The following is a 20,464-nucleotide window of genomic DNA, read 5'->3' on the forward strand; positions in this document are numbered from 1 at the left end:
TGGGTTTTTTTGCCTGATCTGAGTGTTTTCTATACATTATAGACCAGAAGGTTGATGAAAGAGTCTTGTGAAGCTCTTTCCAGGTTCCTGGAAATTAGGTGCTGTGGTCAAAAAAGAATCCAGCTATTTCACTAATATTCATGGAGAATATCTGTTCAACTCAATCTTCTGTCCTGGCCAAGTCAGAAAAGGGTCAGTGACAATTCAGTATTTATGAAATCAGGAGTAGGAAAGGGCTCTATGAAAGCTTCAGAACCACCAGGTTAAATCCTGAAAAGATGCACTTCTTTATTAACAACTTTTGAGACCCCATAAACACAGGGTTTAGAATTCTGAAAACTATGGTGAACTTCATCCAAATTTAAAAGGGAGGAAGAAGTCTTACGGTTTATTAGATTTCTGCAGATTTTATCGATGTTGGCATTTGCTGTAAGAGAAATCTGAATTGGTGTCCCTCACCTCCGGGGAAACTACTGGTGATTCTCAAGACACTCTAGTTCCTTAGACTTGCAATAAGAGCAGCATGTATAGCCTTCTGTATCAGAAATGTTGTGGCCAGCAGGAGCAGGGAGGCGATCGTTCCCCTGTACTCGGCACTGGTGAGGCTGCACCTCAAGTACTGTGTTCAGTTTTGGGCACCTCACTACAGGAAAGTCATTGAGGTGCTGGAGCGTGTCCAGAGAAGGGCAACCAAGTTGGTGAGGGGCCTGGAGCACAAGTCTTATGAAGAGCAGCTGAAGGAACTGGGGCTGTTTAGTCTGGAGAAGAAGAGGCTGAGGGGAGACCTTATCGCTCCCTACAACTACCTGAAAGGAGGTTGTAGTGAGGTGGGTGCTGGTCTCTTCTATCAAGTAACAAGTGATAGGACGAGAGGAAATGGCCTCAGGTTGCAACAGGGGAGGTTTAGATTGGATATTAGGAAAAATTTCTTTACTGAAAGTGTTGTCAGGTATTGGAACAGGCTGCCCAGGAAAGTGGTTGAGTCACCATCCCTGGAGGTATTAAAAAAGTGAGTAGACGGGGTACTCCAGAACATGGTTTAGTGCGCATGGATGATGGTTGGACTCGATGATCTTGAAGGTCTCTTCCAACCCAGACGATTCTATGATTCTAAATACTTTGTGTAACTTATCTTCCCAGGGCAGTTGATAATTGAACCCACTAAAATATGGACTTTGTGAAAACATAGTATGCTGTTAGTTTTAGCTTTGCATCATGCAAGAAGTAGTAGATCTAGGCAAAACAATAAAATGTTTAATTTTAATTTGTTTGTAAGGATTTGTGTGAAGCCTTTCAAGGAGGCCATACCTCTTTATCCTTCCCCATCCCCTGTTACCCTTCATCATACACATATGATTTCTTCTCTGGAACCTGAAGTCTCTTTGGTTTCTTTTTTTTGGTGGTTTGTTTTCTGTGTCTTTTTTGTTCATTGTCAGGTGGATACTGCATGCAGTCAGTTCCTAGGTTTCTTAGTTACTAATCTGTATGAACAGTCTAGATCCTCTGGATGATAACTGACTTTGTATCCTAGCAAGTCTACAGACAGTGAGGGACCACTGAATTAATTGTAGCCAGGAATCTGTTCTCAAAGGAAGATGAAAAGAGAATAAGCAAGAGAGTCCTATGCCAATTCAAAACTGAATTTGTGGTCTCATGCAAAATGTAGCATTAATGAACTTGGAATGTATTGTTTTGCACTACGTTTTTTAAATCAGAGCTCAAAAATCTGGTGTTATCAGTCTTGTCTACTTGGTTTCTGGATCTCTTAATGATCCTTCGGTTCATTAAGTGTTAGAGTTGAGAACCAAGCAGTGGAGTAGCATCAGCTAAAATACTGGGATGGTGATATGATTCAGAATGGACCCAGATAATCGAACAGGCTATCTGAGAGAACAGAAATGGTCCTGTGGGAGAGGCAGTTTATATTCCAGAATACCAGACAGAGAGGCATTCTGTAAGTATGTTTTGACCTTGAAATTACAAACCAAGATGGTTCAAAAATGTAGTTGTAGTATTGTGGTAGTAAATAATTAGCATAGATACTGTATTTACTGTAGTATTTAAGTAACAATCCTATTGTTTTGTTTACCATCATATAAAAGCTATAATTACATGTTTGTTTTGTTTTGTTTTTTCAGTTTGACTCTAGCAGAGTATCATGAACAGGAAGAAATTTTCAAACTTCGATTAGGACATCTCAAAAAGGTATGTATATGATCTGTTATTCTAAGATTATTTTTTTTACCATGCCCAAAACCATAAAAACTAGTACTATCAAAATAAGAGACGGCTTGTTGAGAGCTCTGTGAGTAGAAAACATAATACTAAAAGTGCTGTATACAATTTTATGCCCAGCAGTGCCTTTTTTTTTTTTTTTTGCACAGCTTACTATAAACACTGTGAATACAGGGGAGTGCACACCCAGTGTAACACTGTACTGATGCCTTGAGTCCTTCTAACGGTGGTAACAGTTATGATGCTACCAATACTGCTCTTGTTTCAGAGCTGAGGAAGTAGAGTCAGCCAAGTTTGATACATGTTTTTACGTTAGTTTTTGACCTTTAAAAAGGTCCAATTTACAAAGCATTGCATTTCTGAATGAATATCATGTTTTGATCATCTACAGTATCCACTTCAGTTATTGGTTAGCATACTACCTGTTGCAAGAAAGAACATAATTTTCCTACTTTTATGGAAAATCTTTTCTCTGTATCTTAAATTATTTTTGCAGTCAGATATTTTACTCCAGTTTTTGACTTCTGAAAAAAACAGCAGTACTTTTTTCTTGAAGCCCATCATTCTAATACATCTATGTGATGAGATAATTATGATATTAACAAACTTTTGAGAAATAAGATGTGAAAAGGAATGACAGTTGAAGCAGACAGAAATATGTCAACAAGTGTGAAAGGAAAGTACCTTTATCTGCAGAGCAGTAGCTCTTGAGATGTTCAGTCAAAACAGGTCATAGTGTTTTTCCCCTTGAAATGTTGCAAAAGTCTGTTTCAGGCCTGTTCTCTTCAAATGTACGTCACCTGTTATAAATCCTACTATAATAAACTGAACTGGGCCCCTTGAGAACACCGATGCTGTTTTCTAAAAGTATGACAAGAAAGTACTTGAATCTGGTAGGAAATCTGCATATAAACTTGTTGGCACTAGTGAAGTAGACTGCCCACATAGTTCCTCATTGTTAATGCTTTAGAAATTGCACCAGCTTCACGTGAAATTCTGTTACGGAATTCCGTAGGTTTCTTTCCATGCTTTAACTTTTTTGAAGTCTAATGGAAATTTCAAGTGACATATGAAGGAAGCTGTTACAAAGTTGTTTAATACCCAAATTTTGTTTTCACCTTGACCATCAATGCTGGGGTACTCTGTATGAGAAGTAACTCCCTTGACTAAATGCCAGAGGGGAAACAAATGTTATTTCTTAGCAAATCCTGTTTGAATATATCTGAAAATAATAATAAAAATACATACTTGCATTTTAATTCTTACGTGCTATACAAATTTTGTTGTTAACTAAGAAAAACAATTTTGTTTTCTTCTTTTTACACGGCTATATTTCTTCCCTAATGCTTCTTTGCTGGTTACGGTTTTTTCTTCTTTCCTTCTGCATATGCTGTTTTGCTGTCTGCTCCTCTTCCTTTTCACTCTCCAGATGCTTTCCTGGTGCTCTTATTTTTGGTGCCCTGTACATGCTGCCACCACCAGTTTTCTTTTCCTTCTGCTCCCCAGGAAATTCTTTTCCAGCTAGCAGCTTTGGTCCTGGAGAGAGGCTCTTGTTTTCTTACTTCCTTTTATATAGCAGTGACCTGAGGCAGCTAAGCTGGTTCATTCTTGCTTAAAGGTATTCACAGCCTGAGTGTCCTAAATAACAGCTGGAAACAATGCAACCAGCCAGTTCTCTTTGGACTAGCATTGGCCTATGAACCACATTTTGAGAACCACTGAATTGCATAATATATGAACAAAAAAGCCCAGAAGAGGCATAACTGATGGATTTTTATTTTTTTTTTTTTTGTCAGCCTTTGGGAAGAACATAGACAATTGTGTGTGTATAAGTGTGTGGCCTTTTGCGGGGGGAGAAGGGCTAGAATTCTTTATAAAGGACTATTGGGTTATGAGGAACTGCATATCATTTCAGGGTATTTAACAGAGAACTGCAAAGATGAATCTAAATATATTTAAAAAAAAAAAAAAAGAGTTTAACATTGCATAAACAGGAAAAAAAAAACCCAACACTTGACATTATATGTTAGGAAAAACAAATGGTCCATCCAGATCTGCTAGCAGATTAACGTTACTTAGTCCAGCTTTTAAATTATTAGGAATTTTTTTTTTTTTTTCTATATGGAGATTCATCTAGTGTCTTGTTTTGGGATGTGAGTTGTTTTCCTTAGCTTATGGGGAGGGATTCAGGATATCCACTGAAATTGTCCGGTCTGGACTCCTCAACTCATTGCAAATGTTGTTATTTGTGTGGTTTAGATTATATAAATACAGTTGTTGTTCCAGGATGTGGTTTTATGATATACAATGTTGGGAAATATCAGCTTTACAGCATTTTCTCTCCCCTTTGCTGACTCCTGCCTCCATCCCCTTGTGACTTGTTGCCCTGTCGCTTTTATTAGCACCACCAGGTTGTGCAGTCACAGTATAAATTGGACTGGAGAACTGATCTAGCTTCTTTCAAAAACCAAATATGTATCTTTGTGAGGCTTGCACTTTTTTTTTTTTTAAAGCTAAACAAAAAAGGAAAAAAATAAGATTGATTAGTTTTCCAGTTTGGTTCACCATGTGGCTGTACAAGAGGCTGTGCCAAAATAACAAGAGATGATGTGGGGCACTGCTTCCACTGGCACTGCTACTAAAAAAAAATAACGTATCAGATGCCAGGCCTTCTTTTTCCTTTTCAGCTAGAATAATTCCATAATTATGAGCTTTCTGGTATGGACTAATTTTGTCTCCCGTTTATTCAAACTTTCAAGTTCTAGAGGTACTAACTCTGAAATTGATATAACCCTTTCTACAGTGTCTTTCAATGAGTATACGTTTTTCACTTTGAGTATAGATATGTAGGTTTCCACAAATTAGGCATCATGAAGTCTTTACTTTTTTAGAGAATCTGAATAAACAACTATTTCAATGTTCTCTAATATGTAGCATAAAGATGAGATAATTTTAAGTGCTGAAATTAGTTAAGGAATGTGCTCATACCTGACATGCTTCTTTTGAAATTGCACTCAAAATCTTAGGCAATATGCATTCTGCATTTGTAATTTTAATAAGTTGCAAATGGAAAAATCTTTTTAAATTAGCTTGGTTTTGGTGTCTTGTATCAACACCTTAAGAACGTTTCTGCTGTAATGACTTACTCTTTTATTCTTTCTTTGATTTGCACTTCAGCCTCAAAATATTTTAAACGTCTTTTCTTAATTTGTCGGTTTGTACCAAATCTGTAACTGCACATATCTCAGTTTTTTCTTCTTTGTACATCAATTTCAGACCGCTTCCCAGATAATTTCTCTCCTTGGCTGAGGTACAAAACCCAGCTGCTTCTCATTTCAAATAGCATCCCTACAGTGCAGAACAAAACTGTGAACATCCCATTACCTGTGGGTTCATGGACAGAAAGGTTCCTTTAAACAGGCTTTTGCCTTATCTTTCTGAATTTTTCTGGCTTTAAGAGAAAAGCAGTGCTTTCTTCTAGTTCAGCAGGGTTTTGTAATGTAATGTTCCTCCATCACCACTAGTATTGATGCAGGGGTAAAAATACCCTTTTCAAATGGGGAGTAAATGAGCTTTTATATTCCATTCTTTTCATTTGCAGGAGGAAGCTGAAATACAAGCAGAACTTGAACGTTTGGAAAGAGTTAGGAATCTTCACATAAGAGAACTGAAAAGAATAAATAATGAAGATAATTCACAGTAAGAGACTTACTGTCTTAATTTTGCATGTCTAATTTTAAAATAATGCTCTGAAATCACATTTTACCTACAGAGGAGAGGCTTGTTCATAACTTTTTCTTTGGTTCTCTTTGTTTATGTATATATTTTAAACACCAACTTATTTAAACTTCAAAAAGAATAGAATTACTTATATTTAGTAAACTTACTAATGGTTTTATTGAATATGCAAGGAATAACATATATACACAGCTTATAGTGCAGGAGAGCTAAAACTTGCTAGACCATATTACTAGGCTAAAAAAAAAGTCTTGTAAGGGAACCTAATGCAATTCACTTAGCTGACAATAATGCAAGAAAACGGCTGGGAGGTTTCATGCAACAGGTAGGTCCCCAGACCTACCCTGCAGGAATACAGAAAATTTTTTTTACTATGTGCTATAGTGCTAATTGATAGCTAAATTGGTGTTGTGTTATGAAAAATAATTAGTGTTGATGCTTACAACTCAATGGTAGAATATTTTCCTTCAAAAATAAATGTCCTACAACAAATAAACAAGCAGTTCTTTGCAGGTTAAATGATAATGTTTTTTAATCTTCAGTGTTTGCATTAGAAGAGTTTGGTTTTGGTGTTTGGGGGGTTTTTTTGGTTTGTTTTTTTTTTTTTTTTTTTTTTTAAAAAGGCATCGTTCAACAAGAAGTAATAAATGCCACAGAAAAATGACAGGCTTTGACTGTGTAAATATTGCATATGTGGGGCAAAGAATGTCCAAATTACATTCCCAGTGGAAAACAGAGTTACAGGACATGGACAGGCAGACTACTGCAGCTTCATTGCTCATTTTCTGCAGTCAATTTTGACACATTTTATGGTACAGAACAAAAAGCTTTAAACTGTGTGTTCATGTTTTTGTGGGAGTTCAGGCTTGAGTATTTACCAAGTGGCCAAGCTGCAGCTTACACTCATAATATAGAAGACAGAAGCAATGGAGAAGTAATTTAGGTCTGTAGCCCCCGCTGTCTTTCCTTAATGCATCTTGGCAACTTGGCCATTTGATAAGGGAGAGGGTTTGAAGCAAAGCAGCTGTTGGGTCCTGACTCAAATCCTGTTGGGTTTTCAGCTTCCAGCAAAGTTGAGCCCTCTTTCTTGCTCTAGCAACATTCCCCTCTACATTACTCTACCCATGTATGCCCTCCCCAAGCAAAGTAGGCAGCAAACTCACCTGTTTGGCATTCCAGCCTTGGCAATGAAGAGTAGGAAATATTGCCCAGTTCAGAGGTGGGTAAACTTGTATGTCTGCATGTGTTATTTACAACTGCACTGGGATAACAGGACAAGTTGAGAGTGTGGGTTAGGGCTTCCCTGTCCGGGTTTATAGCCCATGTGATGCTGGGGCTACCTGCAAGGTGTAGGTTCTGAGCCATGGAGAGCCACACGGAGTAGCAGAAGCAGCAGTGGAGAGGGAAGGTGGTAAGGTTCACAAGATTGGCCCTACTAGAAGCATACGTGTAATTGAAGAACCAAGAAAATATAAATCTAAATTTGTTGACTGTGGTTTTAAAGAATTGGGCTACTGGTCACATGACATCAATCACCTAATGATGCTACCTCTAAATTTGTTATTTCTTCTACACTAAGTGCATTACTTACTGTTTATGATGTTTTAAAAAATGTCTTTAGCATTGAAATATGTATTTTCATAGTGAGGAAAAGGAAAGTTTTATGTTTAAAAGGGGCACAGTAAGCAAGAATATGCATCTTCCCTCAAATACTTGACTATGACCATACCTCCAAAACGATAGAGAACATGGAAGGATGGGATGACCTATTGGCAGACTAGCCCTAAACGCTTCCTTAAAGTTTTATATGGCGTGTAACTGGCAGCTGGCCCTGGATTCATGAGTATAGTTGTCTCATCATTGCACTAGAAAAGTGGTGAGTATTCACCTCCCTTCCCCCTGGTTGGATGAAAGGATGTATTTTGTCTTCCGCACATTTCAGGAGAGAGTATGGTCCTTTTCTCTGTCCTGCAGCATCATTTGGTGTTTGGAAGGAGTGTTTTCTTCTTGCTTTTGATTAGAGTACAAGCAGATACTCAGTCCTTTGGTGTGTTTTCCCCATATTGCTGTTTGTTATTTGTTAACTTCCTATTGTTATATAAAACCCATTTTGTTAAAAAGAGGCAGGTATGTACAACAGGCCTGGTCATGTTTCATGTGAAATTGGAAGAATATCCTCCTCATCTGTTCCAGAAAGCTGAAGTTTGAGACTTCTGTAAAATTTGGCACAACGACGAGAGAGCCCTTGTATCGCATGTTTAAATTTAATGGTGCTTGTCTTATCCTCACAAAAATAGAGACAAAAGTAGACAAAAATTTGCCAGAATTGACTGGTTTGATGATGGTGTTGTGATAGTATTTGTACACTAAATAGTCAAAAGGTACTGAAGTTGGCCATGTTGCATAGTTGTGCCATAAGGTTACACGTGGTGTAATGTTGTTCAACATATTATATATTGCTAGTAAAAAAAAATCTCCATTTGAGAAGTAATATTAAGAGATTTACATTTTAGACCCTATTTGTATACCTCAAATAGAATTATTTTTTTTTTCTTTTTGAGATTTAAAGATCACCCCACGTTGAATGAACGGTATTTGTTACTCCATTTACTTGGCCGAGGTGGCTTCAGTGAAGTGTACAAGGTAGAGTGTGTTGGGTCTGCTAAATCTAATGTTTGAACCATGTATGTTTGTACATTTGATTTTTGGCAGGAGGGAGGGGGATCTGAATAAGCAGAAGGATTGTAATGTGGTATACTCTTTAAACACTGGTTGAGCAAACTTCGATTAACCCAGGGAGGGAGGTAGCATTACTGTAGACTTGTGAATTATATGCCATTTTTTTTCCTCTCTTTATTGGGTGTTATTTTTATCATCTTTGGTTATAACTTTCCCATATTTGTGGGTTTCTTTTTTAGGCTTTTGATCTTTATGAACAAAGATATGCTGCTGTGAAGATTCACCAGCTTAACAAAAGCTGGAGGGATGAAAAGAAAGAAAACTACCACAAGTAAATATTAATGACTTACGCTTCATATGTTAAATTGAATAGCATTTTATTGATTGTAGAAGGTTAATGTATCCATCTTCTTTTAGACATGCCTGCAGAGAGTATAGAATACACAAAGAACTGGATCACCCCCGGATAGTTAAACTGTATGACTACTTCTCCCTGGATACAGATACGTAAGTACATAAAATGATACATTTTCTAGAACTTGGCAATAATTTTAGTGCTGTATATTAGATAAACAGAAATGAAGAGTATTTGAAAAAAATAATATGTTCTTGTTTTCAGCCAAAGCATTTAGGGTTTCCTTAAGGGGACTTGGAAACAAAACACACTAGTTGCAGAATTTTGTCTCAGCTAAATATTGCAGGCCTTATACGAAGTGATGAAAAACATGTTTTGCAACACCTGATTAACAAGCCCTACAGGATGTCCTGAGGGTGAAGGGGACGTGTGGTGCTGTACTGTTTTTGGGCAGAGCAAGGGCTGCTGCAGTGTAGCTCCAAAAGGCTGCTGTAGCTTAGACAAGTTTTCCAAGACTAAATGACATCAGTAGCGTTATTAGCCTAAGCTTAACCCCTGGTCACTGGGCTGCACCTCTTTGATGAAATTGTGTCACATCTTAAGGCATAGTGAATATATTTTTCTATTGAGAAACGTACCTACATAAATAAGGGGGTTTTTTTTAACTTAACCTCTTGTCAATATGGATGCATTTTCTCTTTTGGTGAATATGAATGTTCTGATTTATGTCAGTTTTCATAAGCTAGTAGTTATGCCATGTGTTCTATTAACAATTTCATTCATGTAGTTTAATATTCAGGCAGCCATTCTTAAACTTGCCAGTATCAAACTAGGTTGCAATTTCTCCATTTCCGATTGTACAGTTTGATACGTTATTTAATTTTGTCTCTCTGAATTCTACCCTAGGTTTTGCACGGTGTTAGAATACTGTGAAGGCAATGACTTGGATTTCTATCTCAAGCAACATAAATTGATGTCAGAGAAGGAAGCTAGGTCCATTGTAATGCAAATAGTAAATGCACTACGGTATCTCAATGAGATCAAGCCCCCTATTATACACTATGATCTTAAACCAGGTAAATGAGGAATGTTATGATTGAAAATGTCTTTTTTATTATTTTTTTATCCTCTATTTTGTTTGTAATTCATGCCTGAAAATACCAAAATTATCTTCTGTATGTCACACTTATTGTAAACAACTGAAAACAGTGTGTGCTTTTCTTTCTAGTTTTATTGCCCAAAATATCTGTTTTTTCTTTGGGAAAATGTTTGTCATAAGTTTTCTACTTTGTATTATTTTGGTTTGAATTTGTAGGAAGAAATCATATAGCACATAGATAGGTACATTGGTATTTCCAATATAAACAGGTAAGATCTTTAGTTGGCTGAGCCCTGTCTGATCATTGTGGAATGCTGACATGTAAATAATTTTTCCCTTATGTATTTCTTAGCCTGTAAAGGATTGAAATAGGTAATTAATCACTTTCAGCATCTCAGCATAAGCACTTCAAAACAGGACTTCACAGTTTTCTTTACAATAAGTAATAAGCATTGTAATAAACGATGTATTCCGTGTTGATTCCATGGCCTTTGTTTTACCACCTTGCATGAATGATGCTTGTATTCTTCGTGTACTTTAATCTGCTACACTTCCAAGCATGGGGTTTTGTAATGTAACTCTTAGTGCCAGCCTGTTTGCTTGCTGCTGTGTAACAAACTGTTCATATAGATTTCTCTCATATGGTATTATACAGAATGTATTCTTAGTCTCATTAGTTTTTGTTCTCAGAGGAACTTTATCAAATAACTTTTATATCAAGAAATTATTGTACAGCTTTAATACATGGAGTGAGATTTGTAGTACTGCAGCAATTTCTTGGCACAATTTTGTGGCATATGCAAGCCCTGAAACCTGTAGTGTAGGATTTGTTCTGGGCAGAAAAATATGAAACTTCATTGTAACTGGTATACTGCTACATTTTAGTGTTTCCTCACTAGATTTTGGTGTTTCCTCGCTGTCCAGCCAGCTCCCGGCTGAGGGAGCCATTTCAGATGATGATGATAACCTAGAAAGTTCCTGAGACTGCACTCAGATGTGTCATAATCAAGTTACTCTAGACTTGAGGATATAAAGATGATGTAAAGGTGTCACTTACACCTCATGAAGTTAGATGTTCCTGAAAATTGAGCCTGGTTTTGAAAATAAAGCATTCTGTTAGCTTTTTTTGAGGTAATTTTTTTTTTTCCCCTGGATAGGTAATATCCTTCTTGTAGATGGAACAGCATGTGGAGAAATAAAAATTACTGATTTTGGCCTGTCCAAAATAATGGATGATGATAGCTATGGTGTGGATGGAATGGATTTAACTTCACAGGGAGCAGGAACTTACTGGTAATGCCTGGTTTGATTTTGCTGTTTAGACTCTGGGTCATTGTTCAGATTTCATAAATGGTCTCTTATAAAGCCAATTTGGAGAGAGAGATAGAATTAAAAATATTAACATGGATGACAAAGATTTTTGTGCAGTACTATGAATGTTGATATTCCCAAATGTTAGAATGGTAACATAACAAGTAAGATAAGAGAATGTGAGAGTGTTGTTTGTTTTTTTTTAATATACAAAAAAATAAAAATGTGGAGATGATCACTGTGTTTTAGAAACATGGTTTCCCTGAAGAAGCAGGTGTTTAATCTTTGGCTGCAGGTGGTTGAAGACATTTGACAGAGCTATGATGATTAAGTGTGGGTGCTTAGTCCTTGGAAATCTTAGAGCAGGGATTACCAGCAGGTAATGTCCTTAGGACAAAAGAGTATTTACTCTTCCATCCTAAAGGTTAATGACAGCTCAGCAGCTGTGATTTGTTTTCTGCGTTCACTTGCATGCTTGTCCAAAAACCTGAAGTTTTAGAGCTGCCTACAGAACAGGAATGACAATAAGCACTTCATTGCTTACAGAAGAGCTGTTTCTAGAATTTGCTCTCTAAAGATGCAGCTTCTTCATGGCACAGTAGCTCCTTGAGCCTGGGTGCGTAGTAGGTGTGTCAGGGTGGGTGGAATAGGAAGCCTGTATTGGCCAGGTTACTGCTTGTGAATTCATTTGCTCTTTCTCTCCTCATTCTGCTTGTAGCAAGATCAGAGTCAGGAGCTGAAACCTAACTCTAAACAGAGAAGCCAGTGTCGTTCCCATTTGCTCTGCAACTTTTCCCATATTCGGAAGCTGCACATAGTGAAGTTTTTGCCTTTTCCTTCAGATTTTTTAGAAAAGAAAACACACATACTCTTGCACAAATGCCAATGCACACATACTGTGAAAAGATGATTACTCAAGTTGAAGCATTCTAGCAGTGTTAGGCTTTTGCTACTCTTTTTAATGCTTTACCTGTTTGAACACCAATTTAAATATTTTATTGTAGGAATGTATGTCAAAAAATTTTGGCCTTTGGTTTAATCTAAAATGCCACAGATGCTAGTCTGTAAACTAAGGGATCAGAAAAGGTCTTTGACCATTATAGGTTCATGATGAATCTCTGCATTTCTAATTCACACTTTGTCTGAGCCTAAAATCTTCATTAAGGAGGGAAATCTTTTGAGTGAGTTTGAGGTGGGGGATGAGTCCGTTCAGAGCAGATTGCACAAACTGTGAGCAGCATAGTCCAGGAAGGGATTTCCTCAGTCACTGGGTCCAGTTACCTGCCTTTCCAGGCAGTTAGGTCACATAATCTCTTTTATAAACTTACAGACGTTTGTATTAAATTTAGTTGGTGTTTTGTCCCCAGTAATCTGATTTGAAGTGTGTTCCGTAACCTCAGTTCTCTGATCATTAGAAACCTAATCCTCTAATTTACAGACTGTGTTTATTTGTGGCCAGTTTATACTTGTTTGTTCCTGTGCCAACACTGTCCTCCCTGAAGTAGGTTGTTTCCCTTCCTAGTACTTGCTCCTTGGTGTTTTTATAGCCTTCAGTTTTTTCCCCTGAATTGTAGGCACTCCATTCTTCAGATCATTTTAGTAGCTTTCTTTGCACTTGCATCACTCTAAGCTAATTTTTCTTGATTGTTGTAATCGGAGTTGTACATGAGTATTCCAGAAGATATTTTGTGATACTGTGTGAAATTCATATTTGTGTTGCATTCTTCTCATTTTTCTGCTTATTTCCATTTCTACAAATAATTCTTCAAAAAATTTTTTAAAGTCTTAAATGCTGTTGATGAAAGTGCCTGGTCTGTAGTTGCTCTAATAGTTTTGATGCCTTTTTCAATTTTAGATATTACAGTCAATAATACTTAACTGCACCCATATTGATATGTTTGGGAGATTTTGTTTGTTTTTTAAAGGAGGTTCCATTTTACCAGTTCTCCTGTAATTCAGGAATGGCACAGGAACTTCCTAACTTTCAGCTCTTTAAGTATGGCTTCCTGCAGATTATAGGAATGGAAATACCAGTCACCTTTGTCTACCATACACCCCTCTGGTTAATGTCATTATTCTTACTAAAAACTTAGCTAAAGAGCCTTTAAGCCATATCTACACTATCTTTGATTCCTAACCAGGGCTTGCTGTAAAATGCCCTATATGGCTTTCATCTTTTCTTGCTCTGATAGATGGAGAAGGTTCATATTTAACCTAGGATCCCAATTTAAAAAAAAATTACAATTAGTGAATTAGGTAAAGAATGTTAGTATTTGTGCTTGTATGAAATAGATCCTCTATTTGACTGACTGACTATACAAAAAACTAAAGTCAGTTTTGATGAGTGTGCAAGGTGTTGGAGTGCAGATCGTAAGGCAACTGTACAGTTGCCAAAAGACCACAAGATGTACGTGAAGTGTTTGTATAATTTGATATTTGAACAAGTTCTAGTGATGCCATACATCTACTTGCAGACACCGAGATGCATGTTTTGTTTTCCAGGTACTTGCCTCCAGAGTGTTTTGTAGTTGGCAAAGAGCCACCAAAGATTTCTAATAAGGTTGATGTATGGTCAGTTGGAGTAATCTTTTTCCAATGCCTTTATGGTAGAAAGGTAAGGAAAATGTTGTTTGAAAATCTTAGAGTTTTAATGTAAATGCCTGTTTCCAGTAGACTATGAATGATAGTCATAAAGATGTGAATCTACATGGAAAATTACTTGTGTTACTTTTTGGTGGTGTGTGTTGATACTGCAAGAAATGTAGAAAATCTTGACAGAAACTTTTTTATTTACAGAATGGTTAGCAGTTTGTATTAACACTGCAACAACTTACTATAGCATAAATATTTATGAAATCAAAGTAGTTGGATAACCCTCATGAAAAAAATCATGTGCTTATTTTCAGCCATTTGGCCACAATCAATCACAGCAAGATATCTTACAAGAAAATACAATATTAAAAGCCACAGAAGTTCAGTTCCCTGTCAAACCTGTTGTAAGCAATGAAGCCAAGGTAACTTTTCTTATGATCTCTGAGTAACAGTTAAAACATTAATCATAAAAGATTCAGCTGTAAAATTGCTGTTAACTTAAGAATGCTGTGGGATGTAGTAACTAAACGTGTAAGAAAACATAATGGAGAACTGGTATTTTGATGGCTTTATTTAAGCAAACTTACTCTGGGACTTCTCAAAATCATGTACTTCAAAGCAAGACTATATATATACACATTCCAAAAATTTGCAAGCAGTTTTAAAATAGGCTGCCTCAAATATTGTTTGCTTTGCTTTTTCCCAGAGGACATTATGTGTCTCACTCAGGCTGTCTTGCTAGAAGTTCTTGTGAGATACTTCTGCTAACAGTAACAAGCTCTTTCTGAAAACAGTGAGTGTTATTCTCTGCAGCCTTATTGGCTTGAAGAACTATTTGACTACCAAATACCTGGAGGATATGCCTGCTAACACTCTTCCGCTTGAAAGGTCATAGTATGTGTGTATTAACTCAAAGCTGAGTTTAGAAACATAAATTCTTAAGATTAAGAATCTATAACATATGTTGACGCTGATTCGGGAAATAAGACTGCCAAAATAGTTGATCTGCCACAAAGGGTGTGGATGGCAATGTTTCCTGTATTTAAAAAATCTTATTTTGAAACCTCTGTAGTATCAAACTCATCTCCACAGACTAGCTATTCAGAAACAGGTTAAGGTGTTTTCCCAAATGATTGCTGCTCTGAGCATCTGTAACACAGATCCAATTCTGTGAATGTGGAAGAACGTATTTTATATGTTACTTGTTTGTACAACTGTCCTAATTTTTGAAAGATATATTCAAAGCCAGATGCAGTAGAGATGTGCTCGTTGAAAAAAATGCCAAGATAGTAGAATGCCTATTCAAGTTTCAGCAACTAATTAAACATACTTAGATTTGGGACACAAGCTGCAAAAAATTTAAGAATGTTAAGATTTAGCTTCTAAAGATTAAAAGGAAAGGAAACATATTTCTAGAGGCTGTAACTTCCCAAGAAAATAAGTCTTTTGGGTACATAAACCTGCTGTTATAATTTGTGGTATATATCCATTGGTTAGGCTTTCTAAAAGTAGTGTTAGTGAGCAAGTTGCAGTTAAGGTTACGAAAATTTGACTGAAGAGTTGTAGTTTGTCCTGGGTTTTTTGTTTAGTTGAGTTTTTTGTTTGCTGGTTTTGTTTTTTCACCCCCATTTGGAAAAATTGTGTCCTTTGAACGCAGTTGACAAGTACACATCATATAACTGATAACATTACATATTAACAGTTTATATCCCTGTCTTTTAACTTTGCATTTCTTTGTCATTAATAGTTTTTATATAGAGGATGTTGGGAAAGAGTAGACAGTTCAGTGTGGAGAATTGGCAACTTATTTTACATTCTCTGTGTATTTCATGTTCTGTTTGTTTGTTTGAAAGACTAAAAAAAACTTTCAGTGTTCTCCACTCTTATTAACATTGTCACGATAGCTGAGAGAGGGAGAAATTATTCTCTGGTGGAAATGCTATAAAACAATTTCAGACTAACTTGTAAATTCAGACCATTTATGATGACTGTGTAGAATCCAAATTGTCTTTCAGATTTATAGGCCTGGCAGTTGGAAGAGAACAGCTTGTAAACTGAAATTCTGATTTGGAAAACACAGAGATGAAATAAATATGGAACCTGAAAGGACATTGTTAGTTAGTTTTCAGACTGTAACTGTTCTTTGATCCTCCTCACTTTTTCCTATTATGTGTAATGTTCTCCTTTGCATCGCAGTAGTGTGTCTACAGTACCACAGAAGCATGAAGTATTTTACAAACATTTTATACACAAACTGTTACTCTGAGGATCTTGCAAACAACTCCTAACAATTCACTTGTTACGAAGGATTTATTGTGAAGAATTTGATTAAAATCCATAATGTCCAAGAACACATGAATATATATTAACAGATGTGCATGATTTTTATTTTGTACCTTGTTCGTGCTGGTTATGTAATTGATAGAAGTAAATTCTAGCAGGATTCTCTGGAACTTGTATCACAGATTTTTTCCTTTAATCTCCAGTTTTTAATTGGAGCAAAGAACAAACAGCTGAACAGATTTATCAAAGATATGTAATTCTTTTAAATTAAGTTCTAAATTAAGTAATGATGTGCTAATCAGTTCTGTAGCAATAATAAGGATTTTCTATCATTAAATGTTGAAGCTGAAGCTCTCAGGAGACCAAATGTTCTGTGTATGCTAGACATAAGACTTGACAGAAACTTTCAGCACAAAATGATTGGTGTACATTGTATGGATTTAAACATAATGTCTCAAGAACGGTCCTGAAGATAGCTACAGAATTTTTCAATTGATTAGGTATTTTTAAGCGGATGGGATTGAGTTTTTTCTGGGAAAGGAGTTCCAGCTAGGTAGTGGTTTCTTAAATAGTCTGTTAGTTATTTAATGCCTATTGAACTTAGCAACCACCATTGTCAAATTTCATGTTTTGCTCTATTCCGTCATGGCACGTGGTAATGCCTGCTTTCAAAGGTCAACTAAAGCGTTGAAATTCTGCCCCTGCATCTTCCATCTACTCTTCACCTACCACATAGCTGAATGGTTTTAGAAGCTCCGTGGAAGTCCTTTCTACTATTTCAATCCTCTGACATTTGCTTCTGGTTTTTACTAAGCCGTTCATAGATAACACATGCAGAAGTCTAACTGTGTGAGATGCTAATGTTTGACTTGTAAATATAGTTCCTAAACATGGAAATATATATTTAAAGTGTGATTATCTGAAGTCAATTAATTTGCTGATTTTTTTTTTTTTCCTGCTGTGATGTTACATTTTTTTCATTGGACTCAGTAGTAAAATTTTACACTGTCATTTGAATTGAATTACATAAGAACAAAAATTTGTTTAGAAACTAGTTTATCCAGGAGGACATGCATGTTTGCTTGTAAGCAGACATAATTATTTGGAATGGTATTGTAACTTTTTACATTTCTTTTCTAGGCCTTCATCAGACGCTGTTTAGCATACCGAAAAGAGGATAGATTTGATGTCCACCAGCTGGCTAATGATCCTTATCTTCTCCCTCATATGAGGAGATCAAATTCTTCAGGAAACTTGCATATGACTGGGCTAGCAGCATCCCCTACACCACCTACTTCAAGCATTATTTCGTACTGAAATTTCTCCAACCGAGGAATGGCATGATACCTTTGTGTAGTTTCCAGATGCAGACTTGAGTTTGAAAGCATTTGAGTGTTTTTACACAGGACAAGTTTGATAACTGTGTTTTCAGACTGAAGTCCTCCTACATAGTGTCATTTGTATGATTGGAATGGATCATGGACTGTGAATAAATGTACCCTTCTGAGAAATACCTTTAAACATTGAAGGATGACACTGCCTGTTACGCACTAACAGGTATACTGTGTTTAAGACTGAAGAAAACGTTTTTAGTTTTTTCTGGGGAACATTGTAAATAATGTTTTTAATACTTAAAGTACATTTGGTTGATACTGGAAAGTTCTAACACGAAGGGTAGTTTTTCATTATTTAAATAAAAAAGGGTAGTGAGCAAATTTGAAAACACAGGAAAAATTCCGTGCCTGGCTATAAACTAAATTAACTGCCATCTTTCCAAGACATTGATCTTTCGAAACCAAAGGAAGGAGTGTGAGACAGTCAAAGATATGTTCTGTATCAGATTCCTCAGATAAAACTGTAGTATTTTATTTGGCAACTCAGGCTTGTACCTCCAAAAATGCGGTGGCGTTTCACTGAATTTTGATTGGAAGAGTGATATGGAATTCCTAGTACTTATTTCTCAAATAGATTGCTAATTTTGAAATCCACTCAATTTTCTAAAAATACTATACTTGCTGTGGTATTGAAACTTGTGAAACTTTCCAGGCTTCTGATAAAAGCAAGCAACAGTATGAAACCAAATGCAAACAGGTCATGTATAATGTTCTATGCAGGAATAATGATAAATTCCCTTCTAGCTCTATTGTAAATTGTTGTACAGATGTCACATTTTCAGTTAAATTTCAGCAACTTATTCCTGTACAAATGTTTAAAGTATGGCTTTTTCTAATTGGATATTGTATTTTTTTTAAGTCTCCCTCAAGGCGCTTTTAACTGCTGCTAAATGACGTTGCTTTTAATTTTGCAAAAGAATCAAATGACCTCCTTAAGGTGCAAGTCAACTGTACGTTATAGAGAGATTAAGAGTAGGTAATTCATTAACAATCAAGGCATGTAAAACAGATCTGTGTTGGCAATATACAGTACAGTTCTTTAAGTCAGTTTATTGTGTTCTCAACCTGGAGAGCGCATTGATACTAGATGTAGAAGTTGCTCATGGTTATTCTCTATTTCTGGAAGTTCCTATCAACACGGAAATGTTTCTTGTGGCTTGTACAGATACTTTAAAATGTGAAACATTTTCTAACTGCCTTGTATGGTAGAAACTTATTTTTCAGAACAGTGTATCTCTCTCCCATTCACCATTCTTTTTACTATCCCATTCTTGATGCTGAATACCTATATGTAATTTTGTCCATGTTGCAGAAAAAGGAGGCTGTATTACCACAGGTTTTCATTTAGTATTGTACAGTTAAACTGTTGCTCTTGTTTCTGATGTTGCAAGCCATTTTGTTTTCATTGTATATAAAGAAACATTAACTGTCTCTTTAAGATGCTGCTGAAATTGTAGAGAATGTAGCCAAAACAGTAATAAACAATGACAGTTGAAATTTCAGGGTTTTCTTTGTGTGTTTTTGCATTTCAACGAAGGGCAAATCAGCTAACCATATCACTGAGCTACACTTAGCTATTTAAAGCAAACTCTCTTTACTTACAAACAAAAGACCAATAATAGAATAATTAATTTAAGTAACATTGGAGGTGAAAGGGGAGGTTTCCATGAAACTTAAAACATCTGTTGTAATGAAGTTACCAAAACATCATTTCACTGAATAGACTTCACAGAAACAACTTTTAAGTATTTCAATGGGTCCTTCTAGAATTCTTTAACAGTGGAATAAAATTAGCTCATAGAATAAAATTAGACTTAAATAGTGACTATTTCTGCCTTATATTACACCAGAGTACTAGGACTGCATCCTTTTCACCCTCTACAGCATGAGACTGAGTGCAGGGTTCAAGGAGAGTGTGCCATAGCTGTAGGCTCACATTTCATTCCTCCTTATTGTGCATGTGTCAATATTGGAAGTTAAATCAAAGAATGTTTTCCCTGAGGAAAAGATGTAGGATTGTGTTAACTGTATTTTTATTTATCTTGAATGTATTATTTACCCCTAGTAAAGGGAAGTTTGGCAATATATTGGAGAACTACTTAAGTAACTGGAAATTTTACAGCTACCAAAAATAAGAGGTTTTATGCATTGCACTAATTATATATAGACTTGTTTTTCCTGTTGTTAGCATCTGGGAATAGGCCGTTGTGGCTGAATACATGGCACTTACTCTAGCTATACAAATACACATTTCTGAAACCTAAACAGTCACTTTAAACAAAGTTTCATATAGAAATACGTGAAAGAAAAGGAGAGTCACCATCTCATCTTTTAAATCGAAGTTGCGAGGTTTTCACCTCCAATACACACAGTTGTGGTTTTGTGTTAGCATCTTACAGTACTATTAATAAAAGCTTTGTATCCCCATGTGGAGTCATTCTGCAGTCACAAGAAGACATCTGAGTTACTGTGTTCAGTGCCTGGTATTCAGCAATTTGTACTTGGGATAGAAGTACCCTTGAGATTGAGTCTAGAAGCTGGAATTACTGCTACTCATGGAGGAATGCTGATCCACTCCTAGGTAATTCATGCATCGGTTGTTCAGTTCGTATTTCATGCACGTTTTACTAATTTCATCACATGTCATCCATCGCTAGGTTTCCTAAGCTCTCTTCTGATTTAGCGGTAGGTAGACAAAAGGAATCAGGTTAAATTTCATCAGGCAGTTTTTAACGAACCTTGGAAATAAAAGGCTTCCTTTACCTTAAATTCATAAAT

At 36.2% G+C, this 20,464-nt stretch overlaps 1 protein-coding gene across 2 annotated transcripts in view; it reads left to right on the forward strand.

Annotated features, from left to right (window-relative positions):
- TLK1 (tousled-like kinase 1) overlaps window positions 1-19,188 on the forward strand; it is a 70,802-nt gene extending 51,614 nt beyond the window's left edge. For both annotated transcript variants that reach the window (XM_010566958.1, XM_010566967.1), the window contains exons 12-21: window positions 2,139-2,205; window positions 5,837-5,934; window positions 8,535-8,616; window positions 8,892-8,983; window positions 9,070-9,159; window positions 9,914-10,083; window positions 11,264-11,399; window positions 13,920-14,031; window positions 14,324-14,431; window positions 17,433-19,188. In XM_010566958.1, the coding sequence (XP_010565260.1) occupies window positions 2,139-2,205; window positions 5,837-5,934; window positions 8,535-8,616; window positions 8,892-8,983; window positions 9,070-9,159; window positions 9,914-10,083; window positions 11,264-11,399; window positions 13,920-14,031; window positions 14,324-14,431; window positions 17,433-17,609 (1,132 nt within the window). In that variant the 3' untranslated portion in view covers window positions 17,610-19,188. The remainder of the gene's footprint in view (window positions 1-2,138; window positions 2,206-5,836; window positions 5,935-8,534; window positions 8,617-8,891; window positions 8,984-9,069; window positions 9,160-9,913; window positions 10,084-11,263; window positions 11,400-13,919; window positions 14,032-14,323; window positions 14,432-17,432) is intronic.
- Window positions 19,189-20,464: the final 1,276 nt, after the last annotated feature.

This window comes from Haliaeetus leucocephalus, unplaced genomic scaffold, assembly GCF_000737465.1.
Source record: "Haliaeetus leucocephalus isolate CR32 unplaced genomic scaffold, Haliaeetus_leucocephalus-4.0 Scaffold1, whole genome shotgun sequence".
Lineage (NCBI taxonomy): Eukaryota > Metazoa > Chordata > Aves > Accipitriformes > Accipitridae > Haliaeetus > Haliaeetus leucocephalus.